A 20,308-nucleotide genomic window follows, 5' to 3' on the forward strand; every position below is an offset into this window, starting at 1 on the left:
CTATTTCCCTTTTCTTGCCTCATGCCTTAAGCCTACACCCGTCTATTCTTTTACAAATGGCACAGGAGGGAGCCTGGCACTCTTTTACAAGAGTTTTTAGAGCTTTCTGAGGTGCCTTCTATTTAAAATTGTGCTTTTGCCTCAACTTAGCTTTTAGGAGCCGCCTCTACGTCTTTGCTCTTTTTCGATTCTTTTTCCGCTTTTTGCTTCATTTTTCTACCATATTGAAGTGAGGTTAATAGTTACTTTGTCTCTAGTGATGCCCCAACCTCCCCATGACTTTGTGATTCCAATACATGTCATAAATGGTATAACAAACATACCATATCTCCACATCGGATCAAGAACCGGGTCGAATGGATCAAAAACCGCTAATTCATAGAGAGCCATTGAACTGGCCCAACCAAAAACTAAAGCAGTGTGCATTAAATGCATAGAAATTAGACGACCGGGATCATTTAGTACAATAGTGTGAACACGATACCAAGGCAAACCCATGGAAACCCCCTTTTTGTTTGGAGATAAATGAACGATGTGCAACTTTTTTGCATTGTAGGCTTGCGCCACAGATATACGTAGGAAGGAAAAAAACAAAGAATTGACAAGTACTACTTACTCAATTTGCAATCGAGATCCAGTTAGGCATAGGTATAGACAGAAAACAACCCCGAATCTGTAGGAATTCGGGTGGGTTGCAGCAATAGCCAAACCCCTTATTCTTGTTCTTCCAACGGGAATATATCTACAAATATTTTACCATTAACATGCTTTATCTAACAATGTAGAGATTATTTGCAAATTCACAGCACAAAATTCTCTGGATTCCTAACTGTGTTAGCATTTCCAACAAAGTCCATTTCAATCCTTTGATTTTGGATCTGATTCTGACAGGGTATGTTACAATGGAGCATACACCCTCATCCTTTCAAGATCTCACATTTTAGTTCCAGAGATCAATACAATTTTTTTAATTATTAGTCCATGCCAATTGGTGTTCCAAAAGTTCCCTTTCGTCTACATGGGGAAGAGGGCGTAGTTTGGGTAGATGTGTAGAACAACTAATCGATTAAATCATCTATAGCCAAAACCTTGTGCCTTTTTAGCTCTTTTTTAGCCCTCATAACATATTTCTTTTCAGCCCTATTCATGCTATCAATTCTCTGACATAGCCCAAAACTACTTATTGTCCAAACATAAAAGCCAGCAGTAAAAATGACTTCCCCTTTACTAAGAGGCAAGAGCATTCTACAAGCAACACTAGCATAACCTCCCCTTATGGAAGCACCATCTAAAAACCCTTGGAACTCTTTGACATTTGATGGCACATGATGATATTTGAGCATATCCCACCATGGCATACATTAAGACACTAACTATGGATGTATAAGGAACATCTCTCCATTTTAAAACTCTTCAATACCTTTCTAATGTATTTATTTTGAGACAAATAGAGTGATGTTTTGTCTCCATCTCGCATGATGTGCATACGAAAATTCCTTAAATATTTCATATCAAAGGTTTCAAATGACTTTTCTCTAAAGCATCCACTTCCATAATAAACTTCCAAAAAATCAGCATATGATCCACATAAAGCATCAAGATCATAAGGCCAACATACCTAGTCTTCTTAGTATATAGCTAGTAATCGGTCTCACTCTAGTGTATCACCCCGAGAACATATAAAAACATCAAACTTATGATATCATTCCTAGGGCACTTGTTTCAAACCATATAATCTATTATGTAGCCGACACACCAACTCCTCTTTTCCTTCCACAATAAATCCCTCAAGCTCCTACATGTAAATATCCTTGCAAGTTTCCATGCAAGAAAGTGGTCCTTACATTCATCTAAACCAAATATATATCCTCTCTAGCAACCAAATCAAGGACTATATGAAGGGTGATCATCTTGACTATTGGTGAGAAAATCTTGTCAAATTCAATCCCCTTCTCCTACTTAAATCCTTTGAGCACGAACCTTGTCTTCTACTTAGGCAATGTATCGGGTGGAGATACCTTCAACTAGAACCACTTACATAGCAATGTATGTTTGTCCCTAGGCAAAGGAACTACCTCCCAAGTAGCATTTTTTACCAAATAATCCATCTCTGAATACATAGCCTAAAATCAAGGAAAATCAACAAGCCCAAGAACAAGTTAAAGTAGCTTACATTACTCTACAACAAACCATCAAAGCAAGTTTGATTGGAGCCATCACCCACATGGAAAATAAAGTGAGAAAGACCTATGAAGACACATGCTCATGTCTACAAGTATGTGATCATAGAGCAACATGAGCTCCATAAAATGCCATACAAATAGTTTTCACCTCCCCAGTATGAGGATGTAGCTAAATGAAGGGTACAATTGAGCTTGACCAATGTAGCTCAAAATAATCTACATTTGAGCCAAGCACTTAATATTTCAACCCCAAGCCTCAACAAGAGAGGCTCTTATACATCATTTGAGATGCATAGTCTATGAAGATCAAAAGTTGAAAGCTATAGCACTCAGTGAACCAAATTCCTCTATGCTAGAGCATTCCATATTGTAAGGCCTTATGAGATCATCATCTTCCATGGAAAACTATATAGAGCCTCAAGAATTTGATGAGCCAAGGGAGAACGTCAGTGTCCTACCCCAAATCTCTCATAACTAGTAGGAATGGAAATCAAGATACATAACATGACAAGTTGTACCTATTTCAACCATGATTCAGCCTTCTTTCAATAGGTTTCTTAAGAATTTCACCAATTGCTCTCATCCTCCCTTCTTCACTGAGAGCTAGATTTTAGGACATGAATTCTTGAAGCGTTGAAGCTCATTTTGGAGTTGGAAAGTGCCCAAGAGGCATTAAAAAGCCAATTTTCATGAAAAATCAAATGGTGGTGGATGGCGGAGCTACAGTTTTTAGATGCATTTCGACATCAAGAATCCAATGCAAGTCTCGGTTTGTCAATCGGAGGTCGTTTGACCCCCCATTTAATCCTTGCAAGGTTTGGCATTATAAAGCTGCTACCGGATATCAGGAAGCTGTAAAGTGCATGGGAGAGACCAAGTTGATGGATTTCGATGCCAAGAAGCCGCTTGTCCAGTTGGATTGCAAATCAGAGTTTGTTTAGGCCTTCAAAATTGAAAAATCCACTTGCGAGACAGTGTGAACACAAAAAGATGAACCAGTTATTTTAATGTTTAAAACCTTAGGCTTAATAAAAGCCTTGAAACTAATGCAAAAACTGTCGAATAGAGAGAAGAGTCAATGCGCCTCCCCATTTTTGCTTGATGCCTCTTTGATTCAAACCCATTTGGAGAGAGATTTTTTATTATTTCTCTCTCCTCCCTCTCTCTCGCCTTAAGGGGCAGTTCATGCACATGAAAAAGAATGAAGACCGATTGAAGAATGCTTTTGCCCGGATTGCTCCGAGATCAAGAGGAGGCTGAGGGGAGATGTTCATCATTGAAGATTTGTTGCCGATCGGTCCGTTGGCAACCCAAAAAAATAATCAAAAAACCTGCAACATGCAAATAAGCAATATGCCTCATTTTTACAAAGGAAATTTGCTTCTTGTTGATGTTTGATGGTTGAAATGGAATTCATATGGAACAAAAATTTGTTTAGAGCTTTTTTGTATTATGATTGAGGGTTGTGCATTAAAAATTGCAAACCTGTAATAATAAATAGTCGTAATATTTAAATTATAGCCTGAAAAGTGTTTTTTTAATGTAAAAATGAAGGATTTATTGATTTCATGTGGAAAAAAGAGATGCGCATGGGATAAAATTTTGAGACAAAACATCTTTCAACTGTCATAATCAATCACTAATCATAAATCAAAAAATAATTTATTTTTATGCGTAACTAAATAGAGAAAAATAGCTCAATAGGAAAAAATAGAATTTTTGCATTATAAAAATCTAGAAAATTATGATTCGTCATTGTGGTTATATAAAAAAGCTGAGGTATGAAGTTTGGTTTCAGTCCGACTTTGTTTATGTGTCATGTTCATGTTTTTTTTTTCATTTTATGCAGAAAAATACATACAAAATAATACCCTACACCTATGCAACACAACATAATCTAAACGTTAGAGGGAAAGGGTGAGGTTAAGAGATTAAAAGGGCTGAGAGGTTTTGAATTTTTAAAACATTTGATTGTGCATTCCATTTAGAATTGCGATAATTCAGTTTAAGGGGCTACTAGCACGAGAAATCGATGCTAGTCTCCATACATCGAAGCATACGTTTAGTGAAAATCATGAAAGGATTGTTTTTTCCACATCACATAATGTTGATTTGATAAATATTGTTTGTGCACTAGGATCATATGCACTATGCATGACGCATGACATGGTATCAATCCTGGATTGCATAGCAATCGTCTTCCTAGGACATGACTTATACCTTGAGTGAAAAGGAGTCTTTGCTGCTGTAGATTAGTTGTACACTTTCCTTGGGATTGTTTGGTGAGGGTCTATATATTCCTGGATCGTACAAAACAAGAAAAGAGTGGAGTTTGTTGCATTATGTTTTATATGTTGGAGCAACGCATCTTGGGGACAATCCCCAAGGTGTAGGAGAGTCGTAGTGGAGCTGTGGCAATCAGCCGAGGGGAGCTTCCTGATGTTTGTGTGATGAGGCATTATGCCTACATATTATGGGATCTCCTTCTAAGGAGAAAGGAAGGTAAATGTTGGACTACATATCAGCTACAAACGCATAATTAAGTCTATCTAGTGTACATCGGTGTATTACAGACACTCATGGCCCGTGAGGCCATGTGATGGGGTTGTTTGTTGTGTGCTTGAGGTCCGGCTAATGCCATAGCCAGTGGCATCCCATTTTAAATCCCATCATTCACCCCTTGTAACTACCTTCAACTTCTTGTAAAGTTACTAGAGAAGGCACCAACATTATATGAGGAGAAGTCGCAATTGTTTTCTAATGCCAATACTGATATAGAAAAAGTGGCTATGATTCAACTACATCTAAGTGCCACACTCTATGTGGCACTACTAGAGAACATGGTGGACAATCATTTTGCATATTATATCCATGCATTCTATCTAGAGTCCTCCATCTGCCTCTATAAGAAGCAGACTATATGCTCAATAAAGGATGTCCCAATCACACCCTACAACCACTCCTTGAAGAATAAAATTTCAAAAAAAAAGAGAGAGAAAAATAAAAGAGAACAAAGGCTCCAACTTAGATAGGTGATAATTGCACCATATGATCATTACACCTAGGGTCTTCAAGTTAGGCACATCTTGTGACCTTAGTCATTGGTGGGCTCTGCTTCTAACCCGCTAGCCCTTCCCTCCACGACACAACTCAAGCCACATCAAGGGCATGACATCCTAGCTTGCTCGAACGACCTATCACCTTGAGATTCACATTATACAATAAGACCTTATATTAACTAGGTCCTCATGTGCTCTTCATGTTTAAGAGAACACCCCAAGCTTCCCTCCACAACACAACTCAAGCCACATCAAGGGCATGACATCCTAGCTTGCTCGAACGACCTATCACCTTGAGATTCACATTATACAATAAGACCTTATACTAACTAGGTCCTCATGTGCTCTTCATGTTTAAGAGAACACCCCAAGCTTGCTTGGATTTTGACACATCTCCCAGTTATACTTGCGCAAGCACCTTGCACACTATATAGTAAGATAGATACATCCCTAGGGAGAGCACATTGAGGTTTACTAAAGATTGAGGGAGCACTCAATAGCTTCAGTGACCATCTATCATATTTGCAATGACCTTGCATCCATGGAATCATCATCCACCTCCCAAGTTACCATCACCAAAGGTGCAACGACAACCCTAACACACCATCATGAAGGACAACCACTCCTCCAACAAGACACCTCTTCACAATTGTTCCTTACATGAAGCTCCATGATGTTGCATACCATGGGATTAGCACTTGTCTAAGACGAAGGTAAATATTAAACCCATTTTAGAGCCAAATAGAAGAACAATGGGAGCATAAGACTTTGAAGGATAAATTTTACAAATGCAAGTGCAAAAATTTTATCAAACAGGAATACTTGCAACTATCATTTCGAATATATTGTATTCAGTTGAAAAACCAAGGTCTATTCATAGTCTCATGTAAATTGTAATAGTCTTGGTCCGAAAGTAGAGTCCAAAATTAAGTTTCTAAATGCATGTAAGCACTACAAGGATTAGTCAAGAGCCCATGAAAGGGATAGGAAATCTAACTTTTGAGGAAAAACAACAAAACTTAGGTCTATGTAGAAAAATTTAAAATTGAATAGAGAGATTAGTCTCGTGTGCCAATACAAGAGTTCTCCTTCTTGCCTCTACCTTATGCATTGAGCACCTTGAGAGCATGAGAGAGAGAGAGAGAGAGAGAGAGAGTGTGTGTGTGTGTGTGTGTGTGTGTGTGTGTGTGTGTGGAGAGTGAGGGACCACTAGAGAAGCTCTTCTCCATTGCTCGTGCTATTTTCTTCTTCTTCTTCTTCTTCTTCTTCTTCTTCTTCTTCTTCTTCTTCTCTTCCTTCATGATATCTTCAAAGTACATGGATTAAGTTGAAGCTATGAAGTAGTATATCAAGAGGCATTATACTTGATTTGTGAAGCTACTCATGAGCCATAAAATGACAAAGACTACAATATGATAGGTAAGTGGGTAAACTCTCTACACCTCACATCCACTCTTATATTTATCCTCTTTACGATTTGTGAGTGCTAGATCAGATAGAGAAAGAGTGTTGCTCTACTTGGTAACATAGATAGCATAGTCATCACATTGAGAGTCTTGAATCAATAGGAGATTCACCAATGTCCCATCATTGAGTGAAAATTTGAACAAACGAGTATAAAAGCACCAAAACCCCTTTGTCAAGGGTTTGTAGTTTAACATGCTTAGAAAACTAGGCCTTTTATCTAGCCTTCCTAGCAAGCAGGGCATGGATTATGACTAGATGTAGGTTTTTATTAAGTAGTACTCTAGTTCCACCAAGTGATTGGCCAAAGCTTTGGTGCCTTCCCATTATTATTGCATTGAGATACGAAAACTAGGGATCGAGAATGCAATTGGTGTGATTGCATCACTTCCATATCTTAGTCTAAAGGGGTTTGCTCTATGATTATTTTGTAAAAAATCTTGTAAGCCCACAATGCTACTATGAGCTTGTGATCCTAGTCTGAGCTCGAGGTTGAAACAAGACTTAGTCAAAACTTAATTTGGAACTTGTTAGTCAACTCATCTTGGATGGCCTAGACTTGTTGTGCAAGACCAAGAATGTAGATATTAAGCATTTAATGGTTGTATTCAAGAAATGAGTTTCTCGGTCTCACTAATGATCTTGATGGACTAGCAAAATCAAGAGATGGCTTGCTCCTATAGGAATATTGTTGAGGTTTGGGCATCATTCTTGAGAGTGGCCAATGCCTCTACCCATTTGTTCATTTAATGTGTGGCCACAATAATGTCGCATGCTTGTGAGTATTCAGTAATGAGATTAATGAGTCCTATGAGCTATATACCCCACTTTTTGAAGGATTGGTAGGCTATCATTGGGGAGAGTTCCATTTTAACTTTCTAAATTGGCAACTTGATTCTTTGGCACTCATCGCAATGTTTTGCCAAAATGAGTCACCCCCTTAAACAAAGCTGGCCACCATAGCTAGAAGTATTAATACATTCGTAGTTGTGGTGTTTGCATCAAAATGACCACTTGCAATGCCTTTGTGTACTTCTTGTAGTAGGGCGTCCTCAATCTCATGCTCACACATGCATCTTCGAAGAAGATCATCCTACCCCAATCAATATATTTACCCCAACAACCATTTGATGAGGTCGACTCTTATTTAGGAGATGGGTGCGCCATGGCTTCTCAATAAGAAATTATGGTAACCCATTCTCTAGCATGTGAATATGGCATCTACCTAGTAAGGCATCAAGAATGCCTGAAATAGTTGAGCTTTCTTGTAGTATTCTAAATAGGTGGATATCAAGAAGATTGTCATCAACTCTAGTATCCCTCTCGACACTTGTTACATGTGACATGATTGGCAACAAAGTGTTTCTTTCCCTTTTGCACAACCACAAAAAAGCCAAATTCTAGAAAAAGTAGGAGCCATCAATCCATTGTACCTATGGCCAAGGTTTATTCACTAAATACAAAAGTGCTTGATATTCCACAAAGAAAGTGAATGGTACTTATAATAAATAATACCAAAAAAATTTGACAAGATATACCATCCCCAATCCTTTGCTCTTGTTGAGTGATTCATTTTATGTTTATGAGTCTTCTACTAACAAAACTCATAAGGAAATCCGTATTGTCATCAACTGAGTTTGCACAATACTACTTCAATTGTGATCTTGGATGTATCAATTGACACATGGAACATGAGTATCCAATTTGGGTCTTGTAGAATGGTTGCAATCATGAGGGCCCTTTTCAAAGCTTCATATGAAGCATAGTATCTTCACTAGTCCATTCCCAAAAGATTAAGAGCTTATAAATTGATCTTACTATTATAGTGTAATTTAGCAAAAGACATTGATAATGTTTGGCATGTCCTAAGAAGCACTGAGTGCCTTTCTAATTGGCAAGTAGTGGAACATCCATTGTCACTTTAAACCTTGGCAACAATGTTAATGGCCATGCTATTTCTGGATATTACATGGCCCAAAATGATACCATGATTAACCTAAAATTGGCATTTCAAGGGATTTATGGAGAGTTGATACTATTGACACCTCTCGACGACCAAGTGAAGTTTCTCAAGGTATGTCTCCCAACAAAGCTAGAGTGGACATAAAGGTCATCAATGAACACCTCAAGTCATCACCTTGATATATCTTTGAATATAGTGCACATTAGGTATTGGAAAGTATTTGGTGCATTGATCAAGTCAAATGGCATGATGATGATGTAGGTAAACACTCTTAAATATATGGCAAAGGTGGTTTTTAGCCAATTGTCCATGCGGACTTATATACTTGATTGTAGCTGGAAAATCCATGGAGAAAGTTGTAAGCTTCTATGCTTGCTACTCTTTCAATCATATGGTTGACGTATGGCAATCAAACGATGATCTCTTTTCATTGCAAATTTTAACATGATATATCAACCACATAAGTACAACCACCTACCACTATCATAAAAGCTATATGTAGGCAATAAATTAGAACAAGCAAATACAAAATACCATTATCACAAAAAGCTCAAAAGATAATTAGAACTAGCAAAGAAAAAAATCACTTAAGTGCACTTTTGCACTGTTCTAAATTCTTCTTTGATTGACAACAATGCCTATTTTCATGTATAACCTACTATTTAGATACAATAATGGATGTCAAAATAAAAGGGCTTATGTGGTTATATCTAGGTTTCGCCAACAACATAGGGCTGTAAGGTTCTCTCAAAGTTTTGCAAATACAAAACTTATACGGTTGTTATCATGTGCTTTCAATAATGAACACTCTCAAATGCATTACCAATACGAGATTTCCCCTTATTGTTGGTCATGTCTCTCTTGCAATTCATGGCATAACATGCACAACACCTTTGTTATTACATGCCATTCCTAGGTTCTAAATCACAAATTTAAGTCAAGTAAGAATCTAGAATTATTGACCTTCTCTATTCTCTTACAAATATTTTGAGCTGAGGGGGGGAATGTTTGCCCTAGCACATTTTTCAGGTTAGTCATAACAGAACTAAGGTTGTCCAATTTAGGATTTTTCTTCTATAATAAAATGCAAGGTTCACATTAATTCTACATTAACATCAGAACAAGATTTAACATTAAGTTCCTTATTTATGCATCATCAAGTTCCTCCTTTATTCATCATCAAATTCAAATTTAAGATACCCTGATACCAAGGTAACTTGGTATATGATCTCACACCCATACAAAACCAGCTTAATAAACCACTGTTCCTTAATTACAACCTGTCACACGGAGAGAAAGGCCTTCAATATGCAAGATCTCTCAACCCAGAATTTTTTAAAAACAGGAGGTTACAAGGAGAGCCTTCAATGTGCAAGAACTCTCAATCTGGCAATATAAAAATCTAAATGGAATGGTCATGCCAAGATTGCTGCAACAGCAGACAGAAGTAAGAGTGCTCGTCAGTTGTAATGCACCCAAAATCCTCTGATTCAGGCCAAGCCAAACAGATCATGATTGATCGAGACCTATCATATCAGTCGTAAACAAGTCCAGATATGCACGGGCAACCCTTTTGTCATCCTCACCTGCCCATTGGTCTCTGAAATGCCTAAAGTTGGAAGGATTGGTTGGCTAAAGTCATGTTAGATTAGCAACACATGGTCACTCTTTGAAACTTAGTCTTCCAAATTTGAAGCCTGTAACAGACATCCAGATTTCAAACCTAACTGTGACATGTTTTTGCTTTGAGTCATCAAGGGATGGATTGGACTCACGTTGAGAGTGGATAAGCAAGAGATACTAAAATCATTTACCAACAGAGGGCATCGCACAGAACTCTTCAATATACAGAAACTTGAGGATTTTCAGGATACAAGGATGGAGGCTTTGTGTGACAGTAGCTGTTCTTCCGTATATCATTCGCATCTGAAGATGGTCACCATGGTTCGACCTCACCTAGGTGTCATTGCTTCTGTGACCTGAGACCCTGGTGGTAAGCGGCCTAGCCCTGGCAATATCACTTTGAAACTGCGAGGCATAGGGGTTGGGTCATAATTGAACCCAGTCAGTATGAGTCCTGAAGAATCACACCAGAAAACCTCGTATCAGAATATAATCGCACCATAAAAACCACGTGCAAGCAAAAGACAATGGGGGCATTTAAGATGTATAACTGTTAAGCAAGGTTGTCTTGACAGTGTAAGTAGGATGCAACTGTAACCCAGGACATAACTACCACCAGGGCAGATGCAGATGCCTTTTGAACTGCACAGCCCTTGCAGAGAGATATGGGCACAATGACCTATCCTTTAAGATGATAGTATATTCACAGCTTAAATATTGGATATTACTAGATGCACATTGCTCTGCAATGCCAAAATACTCCGGCAGTCCTATAATTTCCCAATCAAAGAGTGAGTGCAATACATGCATACTTCTCCAGTGCATGAGAAATCTGTACATACAACTTAGCTACAATCTGGATAAGTGTAATCTACATGTGTAATGACAAAAGTACTTAGAATTCCATGATTAAGCATGGTTGCAGGTAGCCTTATGACCAAAACTCAAAGTTAGTGCTCATTCAAACATAGCAAGCTGCCACATATATTTCCTAATGTGTGACATTTGCAACCATCAGCTTTTTTAGAGGCTAAGAACATCAACATGCTGAACAGGACAATAGACATTCAACTAACATAAGTTACCATGGCTTCTAAGACCGAGCATATCAACTGGTGGAACATTGGCAACAAAGAGCACCTTCTTTCCCACTGCATCTTCAACATCCATCACATATTTACAATCTGACACCACTGTTCGTGTTTCACACCCAATATCAACCTGCAAAGCCTTTTTTAATTACAATTTGATATCCATCTAAAACCTAGAATTTTTCAATCTACATTATCGATCAGAATGCAGAATAAGCTTGAGAATACCTAATAGACTTGCACCATTCTTAATCAAAACCAAGCCAAGATGTGCTCAGGAATGCTCCTCAATAAGCATTTCAATAGGTCTATCCAGGTTTTTAACTCCAAACAGAAAAAAACATCCAATTGAAATGAAATGCAACAAACACCTCACCTTATTTGATTTTATTTCCTTTCAATCCAATGAACATTGCAATGATACATAGATCATGGAAAAAACATCAATAAAACAGAATGCACTGGAGTATAATCTACGAATTAAAAATAGGCCAAGGCCACAAAGGTGTGCTTTGTTGGCATTAAATTGCCAAACTCAAAGTGATTGGTGTTGAGAAACCCTTCACCCGCAGTTTGCATTTTTGCATTTCTGCATTTTGCGTTTAGGGTTTGCAACCCCAAAGGGGTGCCATCCTAGACTGACTGTGCCTATTTTTAGGCCACTCTCTCATTCATTCCTCACGGCTGATTCATTCAATCCGTCACCTCTTTTCTCCACTACCCTCACACCCCTTCAGGAGGACATTGCGGTTCGAGATTCATGGCTGTCTTCATCATCTTCCTTGTGCTATGGCACCCTTGTTCCATGTATCACATTCACTCCATGATTCAAAACTTCATCATTCCATTCATCAGAGTTTCTTCTCTCTTCTCAGTGTTTGCCAAGTTCACTCCGCGTTCCTCCCCGCAAATCCTACTGTCTTGCTAGTACGTCATCTTTTGGCATGGTATCAGAGCTAGATCTGCTCAAACAGTGGCAAAGATCCTCCACTCCAATGATGGCAAAGACCAATGGCAGGTTCGGCATCCACTTCTCTTCTTCTTCCGCTGCATCAAAATATCGTTTTTGCAGGTTTCAAGTGTTTTCAACTTGCTACCCACACTCCTTTCGCGGAGGACATCGCAATCTCAGCTGTCCCTTGCTGTCATCTACAGTCTGGCGCCTGTTTCCAGCCTTCCACCCACAGTTTGCAGCTGTTTACAATAGAGCGACTGTTGCTGATCACTCGCCATTCAGAAAACAATCTCGTTTTTGCAGATTTCAGGTATTTCAGCTTGCTGCCCACACCCCGAACGTGGAGGACATCGTGGTCCAAGCTGGCCATTGCTGTCTACAACAGTCCCGACACCTATTTCCAGCCTATCACACACTGTTCGGAGCTGATTTTAGCATGTTGATTGCTACTGCTGGGTTTTTCTTGCGTTTTCAGACTCTCTCTCTCCTGCAGCCTGCGACTTTAGTATTTCTCTCTCCTCCTCATCGGATAAGACAAGACCGGTGGCAGGTTCGGCATCCACATTTGATTTCTCTATCATTTTGGCTACGCATTGGGAGATATCCTTTTTCTCCCTCCCACCCTCCCTTCTCCAATTTGCCACACTGGTACCACGGCGTCTCCACCAACAGATTGTCCTTCTACTGGGTGCTACTACTACGGCACAAATGGTCATGCCACCAAAGACTGTCGACATCGACCTTTGCTCCCCACCCCTCTAGAGTATATGCATCTTCCACCAAGCAGTCCTTGAGTTACCTCTCCTTTCTCGGCCACAAAGATCGTTCTACATCGGCTAGCGCACTATTATGCTCAAGGCAATAAGCCGCACCCGATGCGCACTAAGTCCTTTCGAGCACATGGAGGCTCTAAGACCTTACGAGGCAATAAGTCCTCCTGGAGACCATCCCACTGTGCAGAGGTTTCCCCCACCTACTTCCGGATACTGTGGCTTCCACGGCCCACATCTCCTCCACAATCCACTCTCCTAAGAGCTCATGACTGTTTCCCACCCTTGGCTCGACTCATCCTGAGCCTCCTTCTTTCCCACCCTCTTCCACTCAAGTTCAAGAGGCCACTTCTAAGTGCTTTCCGGCTTCTTCTTCCGAGGCTCAGATACCTTCTTTAGCACGACCAACGGCACTTCCTTCATCATCAGATGCTTTGCAGTCCGTGAGCCATGAGTGGTTGGATTTCCTTTCTCTCAGAGTGGGATTCAAAGGGGGATTTTCTTACTTCTCCCATAGAGGGGACTTCCAGTTTTTCTTCGGCTTCAAAGAAGGCTCCTACTACTCCTTCCGATTCAGAGAGGGACCCTATGTGCCATGAAGTTCTTCACACACTACCACCTTTTACTTTCAAGGATTTAAGCAATCATTTCCTCTACTCATACCTAGGATCTAGAGAATCTACCTACATCGGGGTCCTTGAGTCTTCAACACCAACTTGGTGGCTAGGCCTTTGTATTCCTTCCAGCATGGAGTCATGAAGCTAATGGCTTGTCTCCCGAGGTTGAGTTTCGGGTTCTACAGCTCATCCAATCTCCTGACTATCTTCAAAGGTCTCCTTTCAAGTAGTATTCTCAAATTACAGGGTGGATCTTCTTCGTCCCTTGGTCAGCATGGAGCCAACTCTTGAGATCGAGTATGGGCATATCCTTATGGTTCTCGGCACTACACAAAGTTCGACATTCCTCCTATGCATTGCATGTTTTCATCATCTTTGTACTAGGGCGCTTAGGCAAGTGAACAATTTCCCCATGAGGAACACTGTCCAAGTGGAACCTACTGCATGAGCATTCTTCAGCATGTAGCATTGCATCTCCACCTCACTCTTCTCTTGTTCCCCTTTTTGGGCCTGAGAGGGGGTGTTGAGAAACCCTTCATCCGCAGTTTGCATTTTTGCGTTTCTGTGTTTTGCATTTAGGGTTTGCAGCCCCAAAAAGAGGCGCCATCCTAGACTGACTGTGCCTATTTATAGGCCACTCTCTCATTCATTCCTCACGGCTAATTCATTGAGTCCGTCACCTCTTCTCTCCAACCTCTCCAATACCCTCACACCCCTTCAGGAAGACATTGCGGTTCGTGGTTCGTGGCTGTCTTCATCATCTTCCTTGTACTATGGCACCCTTGTTCCCTTGTATCACATTCACTCCATGATTCAGAACTTCATCATTCCATTCATCAAAGTTTCTTCTCTCTTCTCTTCTCTTCTCACTGTTTGCCGAGTTCACTCCGTGTTCCTCCCCGCAAACCCTACTGTCTCACTAGTACATCATATTTTGACAATTGGCTCATCTCATAAAGAGCTCAGGTTGCCGGGCCTTAATGAGCTTTGATGTTGAGTACTTTTCCAAGAAAGAGAAAAGGGCTGCAGACGCCTTGGACAAATGACCTCATCCCAATGAACGGTTGGTTTGTTCAGTGAAACACTTGTATGGCCATGAAGGACTCTTGTACAGTTCAAAATTCAGTTAGTGCAATGAGGGTGTCCAAGTCAAAGGATGTCACAAATGATTAGGTAACAGAACTAATATACCATATTGTATAAATGACTTATTGCCTTGCCTATTGCTTAAGATAAAACGTGTGCCAGTTGTGTTAATCAAAGAGATTATCCCAACTGTCTTCATCGCTTAGGCTGTCTACTGCTGTGTTTTGCAGCACCCCAGCACCTTTCAAAATTCATTGTGAATGCAATTGCATGATCAGCTCTCATCACTCCAGTCACATCAAGTTCCACTTGTGGTTGCAATCTCAAGTCAAGTTCCAGTTGTGTTCAGCGCTGGAGCTCAAGACTGAGCATTTGGCACTTTGATTGTCATATAGCTTGACCTGCAATTTCAATCTGATGCCTTGACAATCTGGACACATTGTTGTGCCTACTAGGCCCAAAGTTTCATACGACCATCCAAGGCTGTGTTAAGCTACCTCAGATTTAGCCTAAAGTTTATCCCAAATTATGGACTAATTTATTTCAGCTCTTGTAGATAAAGTATTAAAAAGATGAGATTCAAGAATTTAGGTAGAGCAATTGGCTTGTATGCTGGAGTGCCAGGGTGCTGGTGCTGATCCTCATCTCAGGCTGCTGCTGGTCATCATCTCAGCTCCCCAAGCATCACCTTTTTCAGCTGGTAGTCCTCAGATTGACTGTATTTTGGGTGGCTGCTCATTTGCTTCTGCCCCGGCCTACTCCGTTGTCAGAAATCTGTTGTGTTTCCTCAGCCTCGGCTACATCCACACTTTGGGTGCTACCATCTGCTTCACCAGAGGTACCTCCTTTTCCCTCTCCTCTTGTTTCAGAAAGCTGTTGTGTTCCCTCAGCCTCAGCTACATCCACACTTTGGGTGCTACCACCTGCTTCACCAGAGGTACCTCCACTCCCTCTCCTCATGTTTCAGAGGGGGACCTAGATCCAGCTTCTGGGAACAAAGGGGGGGCCACTTTAGGATAGGGGAACCCCAAAGGTAACCGAGGCTTCACGGCCTTCATCATAGGATTGATCCACCATTCCACTGTAGTTCTGAAAGCTTGTGCAGGATCCAAGAGTTGCTTCTTTTCCAGGCCCCACCTATGGACCTTGGAAATCTGCCCATCTTCAGAAGCTTCAGCAAGAGCAATGGTGTTCACTTTGTGTGATCTATGCCCTTATGACCAAGATCATGGAGGACTGGGAGCCTACCACATTCAGAAGGCTCTCATACAGGAGACCTGGTGTCATGCTACAAAAGAGGAACTTCATTCCATTGAGCAGGATCATACATGGCAATTGGTTCCGTGCCCTCCCAAGAGGAAGACCATTGGTGTTCATTGGACCTGCAAGACCAAGTATTTGGCTGATGGGTCCTGCCATGGGTTTAAACCCAGAAGCTGGGCCTCTGGGTTTAACCCAGAAGCCCAGCTTGGTTTACACAACAAAGGCATTTTCTCTGACTGCTCAAAATTACCATTCAAATAGTCCTATCTCTTGCGGCCCATCATCATGTGATGATGCACAAATGAACAAAAGTGTGAAAGACAAGCATGAACACTAACACAATGAGCAGTGAGAGACGATACGAGAACTCAGAATGAACAGGCCATGGAATCCATAAAGAGCAGCACGAGATGAATAGAGCAAGACCACCAAGATATTCGCACAATGACCAGCAATGTCTCAATCTCCCTCTCTCCAACAAGATGCAATTATGCAATGATGCAAGATATCACAGAGCTGCAGAGACGAGCTATACAAATAGGCCCTGGAATGCCAGCCTAGACAACAGGTTGGCCAACTGAAATGGGACAACCAGCACTTGCTGCCCTGCACCCACATAAAAGCCAAATAAAGCATCCTTAGACACATGAAATGTGCAATGCTAACACATCGTTGGCTAGTGTATCAAATGGAGTTCAAATCAGCCTTCCTCAACGGCATCTTAGAGGAGGAAATCTATGTGGATCAGCCTCCTAGTTTTAGTGTGAAAAACAAGGAGGGCCATGTCTACCATCTATAAAAGGCCCTCTTTGACCCTAAAAAAGCACCTGGAGCTTGGTATCAGTGCTGGATAGACCCCTTTTTTCTGCAGCATGGCTTCAAGAGACTAGAGTCACCATCCCACCTCTACTATGGTTGGAGGCCTAATACTGTGTTCCCAGCATGTTGTATGTTAATGACTTAAATTTGACAAATAACCAAACTGGAGAGGGTTGAGCAAACACAGAAGATACTCAAAAAGGAATCTGATATGACAATCCAGGCCTTCTCCATTTCTTCCTCAGTCTTGAGGTATATCAACTATCTCAGGGCATCTTTATCTTGCAGCAATGTTATATCGTCAAGATGCTTATTGCATTTAGGATTGCCACTTGCAAGTCCATCTCACCCCCTATGGACCACACCTTTGGTAAAGAATGTGCAAGTGATGGGACAATGATTTAGATGTGGATAGTGGTGATTGTAAGGGACAACGGTAAAGTGCATCTGCATATGTTACATGTGTTAGAGGAGATGATGGGTATGAAGGAGAATTGTTATTTGGTTCATCTCCATATGCCTTTCCAGCCAGACCCCAGAAAGTCAATATGATTTCTCCTCTCATCAAGTAATGCGTTATGCAACCCTTCAGCCTGCCTTTATGCCAAGTAAATTTGCATAGACTCCAATTCAGACTGATGTCGCTATAAAGGCCTCGTCAATGAATACACAAGTCACTTCAAACTGCATGCTGGTGCAGTACAAATTCTAGAGGGGAGAAGCCCATCCATCACCAACACCGTGTTTTTTAGGCATTTTTGAAGCAAACAAATAAAGACTTTCAAGGTGAAATTAATCTTGCTAGCTCATTTTGGCTGCTTTTCTACTGAGAATTACTGCAGGAAGTTAGGAATCAAACGTTGAGTTGAAGATATCTTCTGCTATCAGTTGGCTTCCCTCGTTTTGCAGTCATCTCTGGATCCAAAACCGACTTCGCATCTATCTGCATCATATATTTGAAGAAAAATGGTTTCAGAAACAACATACTGAGTACTACCAATACTTTAGTCACAGAGCATGTGGAGTAGAGAGGCCGGATTTATTAAGTAGCTCATAAAGTATGTAGATGTACAGCAAGAAGATGAAGTGATCTTGCAATGGTATAGTGGATGACTTTCACGTGATCATATAAATGTGCATTAGCATTCAGCTTATCATGCAGCTTGGATCTTTGAAATGTTTACCCTCGTATACAATCGATGCAAAAGCAAAGAGAATCAGTGAGCAAACAGTGAAAAGAGCGAAATGAATTCTTACTATACGGCCAACTCGCAGATCGATGGCAGAAAATGCAGAAATGTCAATCTCGGGCTTCACAGGCGGACAAGCTTCTCTGCTCACACTCTCGAGCACTTGCGATTCAGCATGGGAACGTACACAGAGCCTGCTTGCAGCGAGCTTCCCAGGATGTGACCCTACAAGGCATAATCAGGGGACATTTTAAGACAACCTATGTATCAAACACGGTGGCCCTAGAGCAAAATGCTGTGGAATCTGTCTGCGAGACAACCATCAATGCCTCTAAAAGTGAAATGTTACAGTGCAACAAAGCAAGACCCTGTGCTGAACAAAGCGAGACCCTGTGCCTAAGAATGAAATGCCAGCAACTGATGAGCTCTAGCGCAACCTTTGGAAGGGCAGAGCTGGCTGTGTCCGCCGCGGTACCGCGAGAAGAAGCTATGCCTTCCTCCACTGTCGTTCTGCAATGCTCCAATTTGGCAGCTGCCAACCTTCAGACTCGCTGATGCCATCATCTGTGCGTGCGCGCGCGTCACGATGACAAGATTGGGTGGTTCGTGAAGCTTCCAAGCTTAGGAAGGAGTCCAACGTAGCCTCCTATTACGCAGCAAGATGTGAACTAGCGTTCCTGGCAAACTAGATTATAGCACGTCTCACTGTCCTACAAAGTCGTCTATCGTAATGTTTACCCTCTCCCCTCCTAGCCTCCCTATGAGTAGGGTAATATGGTTATGTGTGTGCACCTCCCCATGAATAAGGTAATATGGTTGTGTGTGTGGAGCAACAATGATATCATCAAGTTCATGTTGTTGCAAGGCTTGTCTACTTTGTGGGCCATTTTTTTACTACAATGTTTAAAGGACTATGCTCTAATATAATTAATCAATTTGAAAGATAAGGCACCATTATCCGAAAGTATAAACAAATATTAACTCTAGAGTAGCTATTTTTCAAGAATAATATTCACGTTACCAACACAATTAATGGAAGAGACAAGGACCTATGATTCAATATAGAAAAATATGTAAAACACCTTATTCTCTTGACTATAAAGACACACAAAATGGCATGTTCACTAAAGTGCATTCAACAGTCATACACAATGAACACTCATGATAAAGCTGGTATGACACTCGAAGAGAAGTTTATAGGTAGGAAGCCCAATCTATCCCATCTAAAAGTATTTGGATATATTGCTTATGTGCATATTTCTAATGAGTCATGCAGTAAATTGGATCCCAAAGTAGAAAAATGTATATTTGTGGGATATTCTCTTGAGCAAAAGGGATATAGATATTATAACCATATTATACGTGAACTAAGAGTTAGCAAGGATGTTTTTTATGAAATGAGTAGCTAGTGTAGTAATGTGCAGAATGCACTTGGGAGAACTAATGAGCATGAGAGTATGGTTGTGTAGAAAATATGTTAGTAATCACAAACATTAAGTGGACCACAAGAGTCTCCTAAATATGGTTCTATAGATAAACCTTGGAGTAGTATATTGAGGTCATAAGTTACTCCACCAAGTACATCACAGATATCAAGAAAAGATAAAGAGAAGTTTGGGGCCCACCTATTATGATAGAAGTATCATTAGGTTTACCTCATGTGGATGTTGATTTAGATAGCTCTAAGCAAAGCTTGGATAAGGAGTTTGGGATCCATCTATTAAAACACTTAGTGTGTGGAAAGCACAAGAGGATGCTAAAGCACTCAATAGTGATCCAAGACCACGCAGGTCAAGTAAGATAAGAAAGCCAATGCAACAATTGACATATAATAGCTATATAGCTCATCACTATGCATACATGGCTAAGGCTATGCGGGATGTGGAACCCACTTGTTTTGAGGATGGAGTGGGTAATGAGTATTGGGATCATACTATAGATGAAGAAATGGATGCACTTAAGGATAATGATACATGGGAGTTGGTACCTTTACTTGAAGGCAAGAAAGTTATTGGCTGCAAATGCGTTTGCAAGGCCAACAAATGAATCTATTAAGTGCTAAAAGGCATGACCGATGTCGTGCCGCTATGCGCACACCGTGTAAAAAAATCTACAATGTGGCTTCCTTTTAGATTTAGAGAGTCAATGCCACTTTAGGCATTAGAGTTAGTGTCCATGGTTCAAAATATTAGATTTTTTTTGGACAAGTATTTAGTCAATTTTTT

General features: G+C 40.6%; 1 protein-coding gene across 1 annotated transcript; it reads right to left on the reverse strand.

The window, feature by feature from the left end:
• Nucleotides 1–9,850: 9,850 nt before the first annotated feature.
• Nucleotides 9,851–18,827, reverse strand: LOC148008871 (uncharacterized). The gene is made up of 5 exons (XM_087673958.1): nucleotides 18,521–18,827; nucleotides 18,151–18,308; nucleotides 17,753–17,836; nucleotides 11,378–11,513; nucleotides 9,851–10,746 (listed from the first exon to the last, which is right to left on the reverse strand). Exons 1-5 carry the CDS (start codon nucleotides 18,645–18,647, stop codon nucleotides 10,622–10,624), a joined length of 630 nt encoding a protein of 209 aa, XP_087530084.1. The 5' UTR covers nucleotides 18,648–18,827; the 3' UTR covers nucleotides 9,851–10,621.
• Nucleotides 18,828–20,308: the final 1,481 nt, after the last annotated feature.

The sequence above is a fragment of the Lygodium microphyllum genome, unplaced genomic scaffold (genome assembly GCF_053477565.2).
Source record: "Lygodium microphyllum isolate KBCC unplaced genomic scaffold, Lygodium_microphyllum_v1.1.10 scaffold_54, whole genome shotgun sequence".
NCBI lineage: Eukaryota > Viridiplantae > Streptophyta > Polypodiopsida > Schizaeales > Lygodiaceae > Lygodium > Lygodium microphyllum.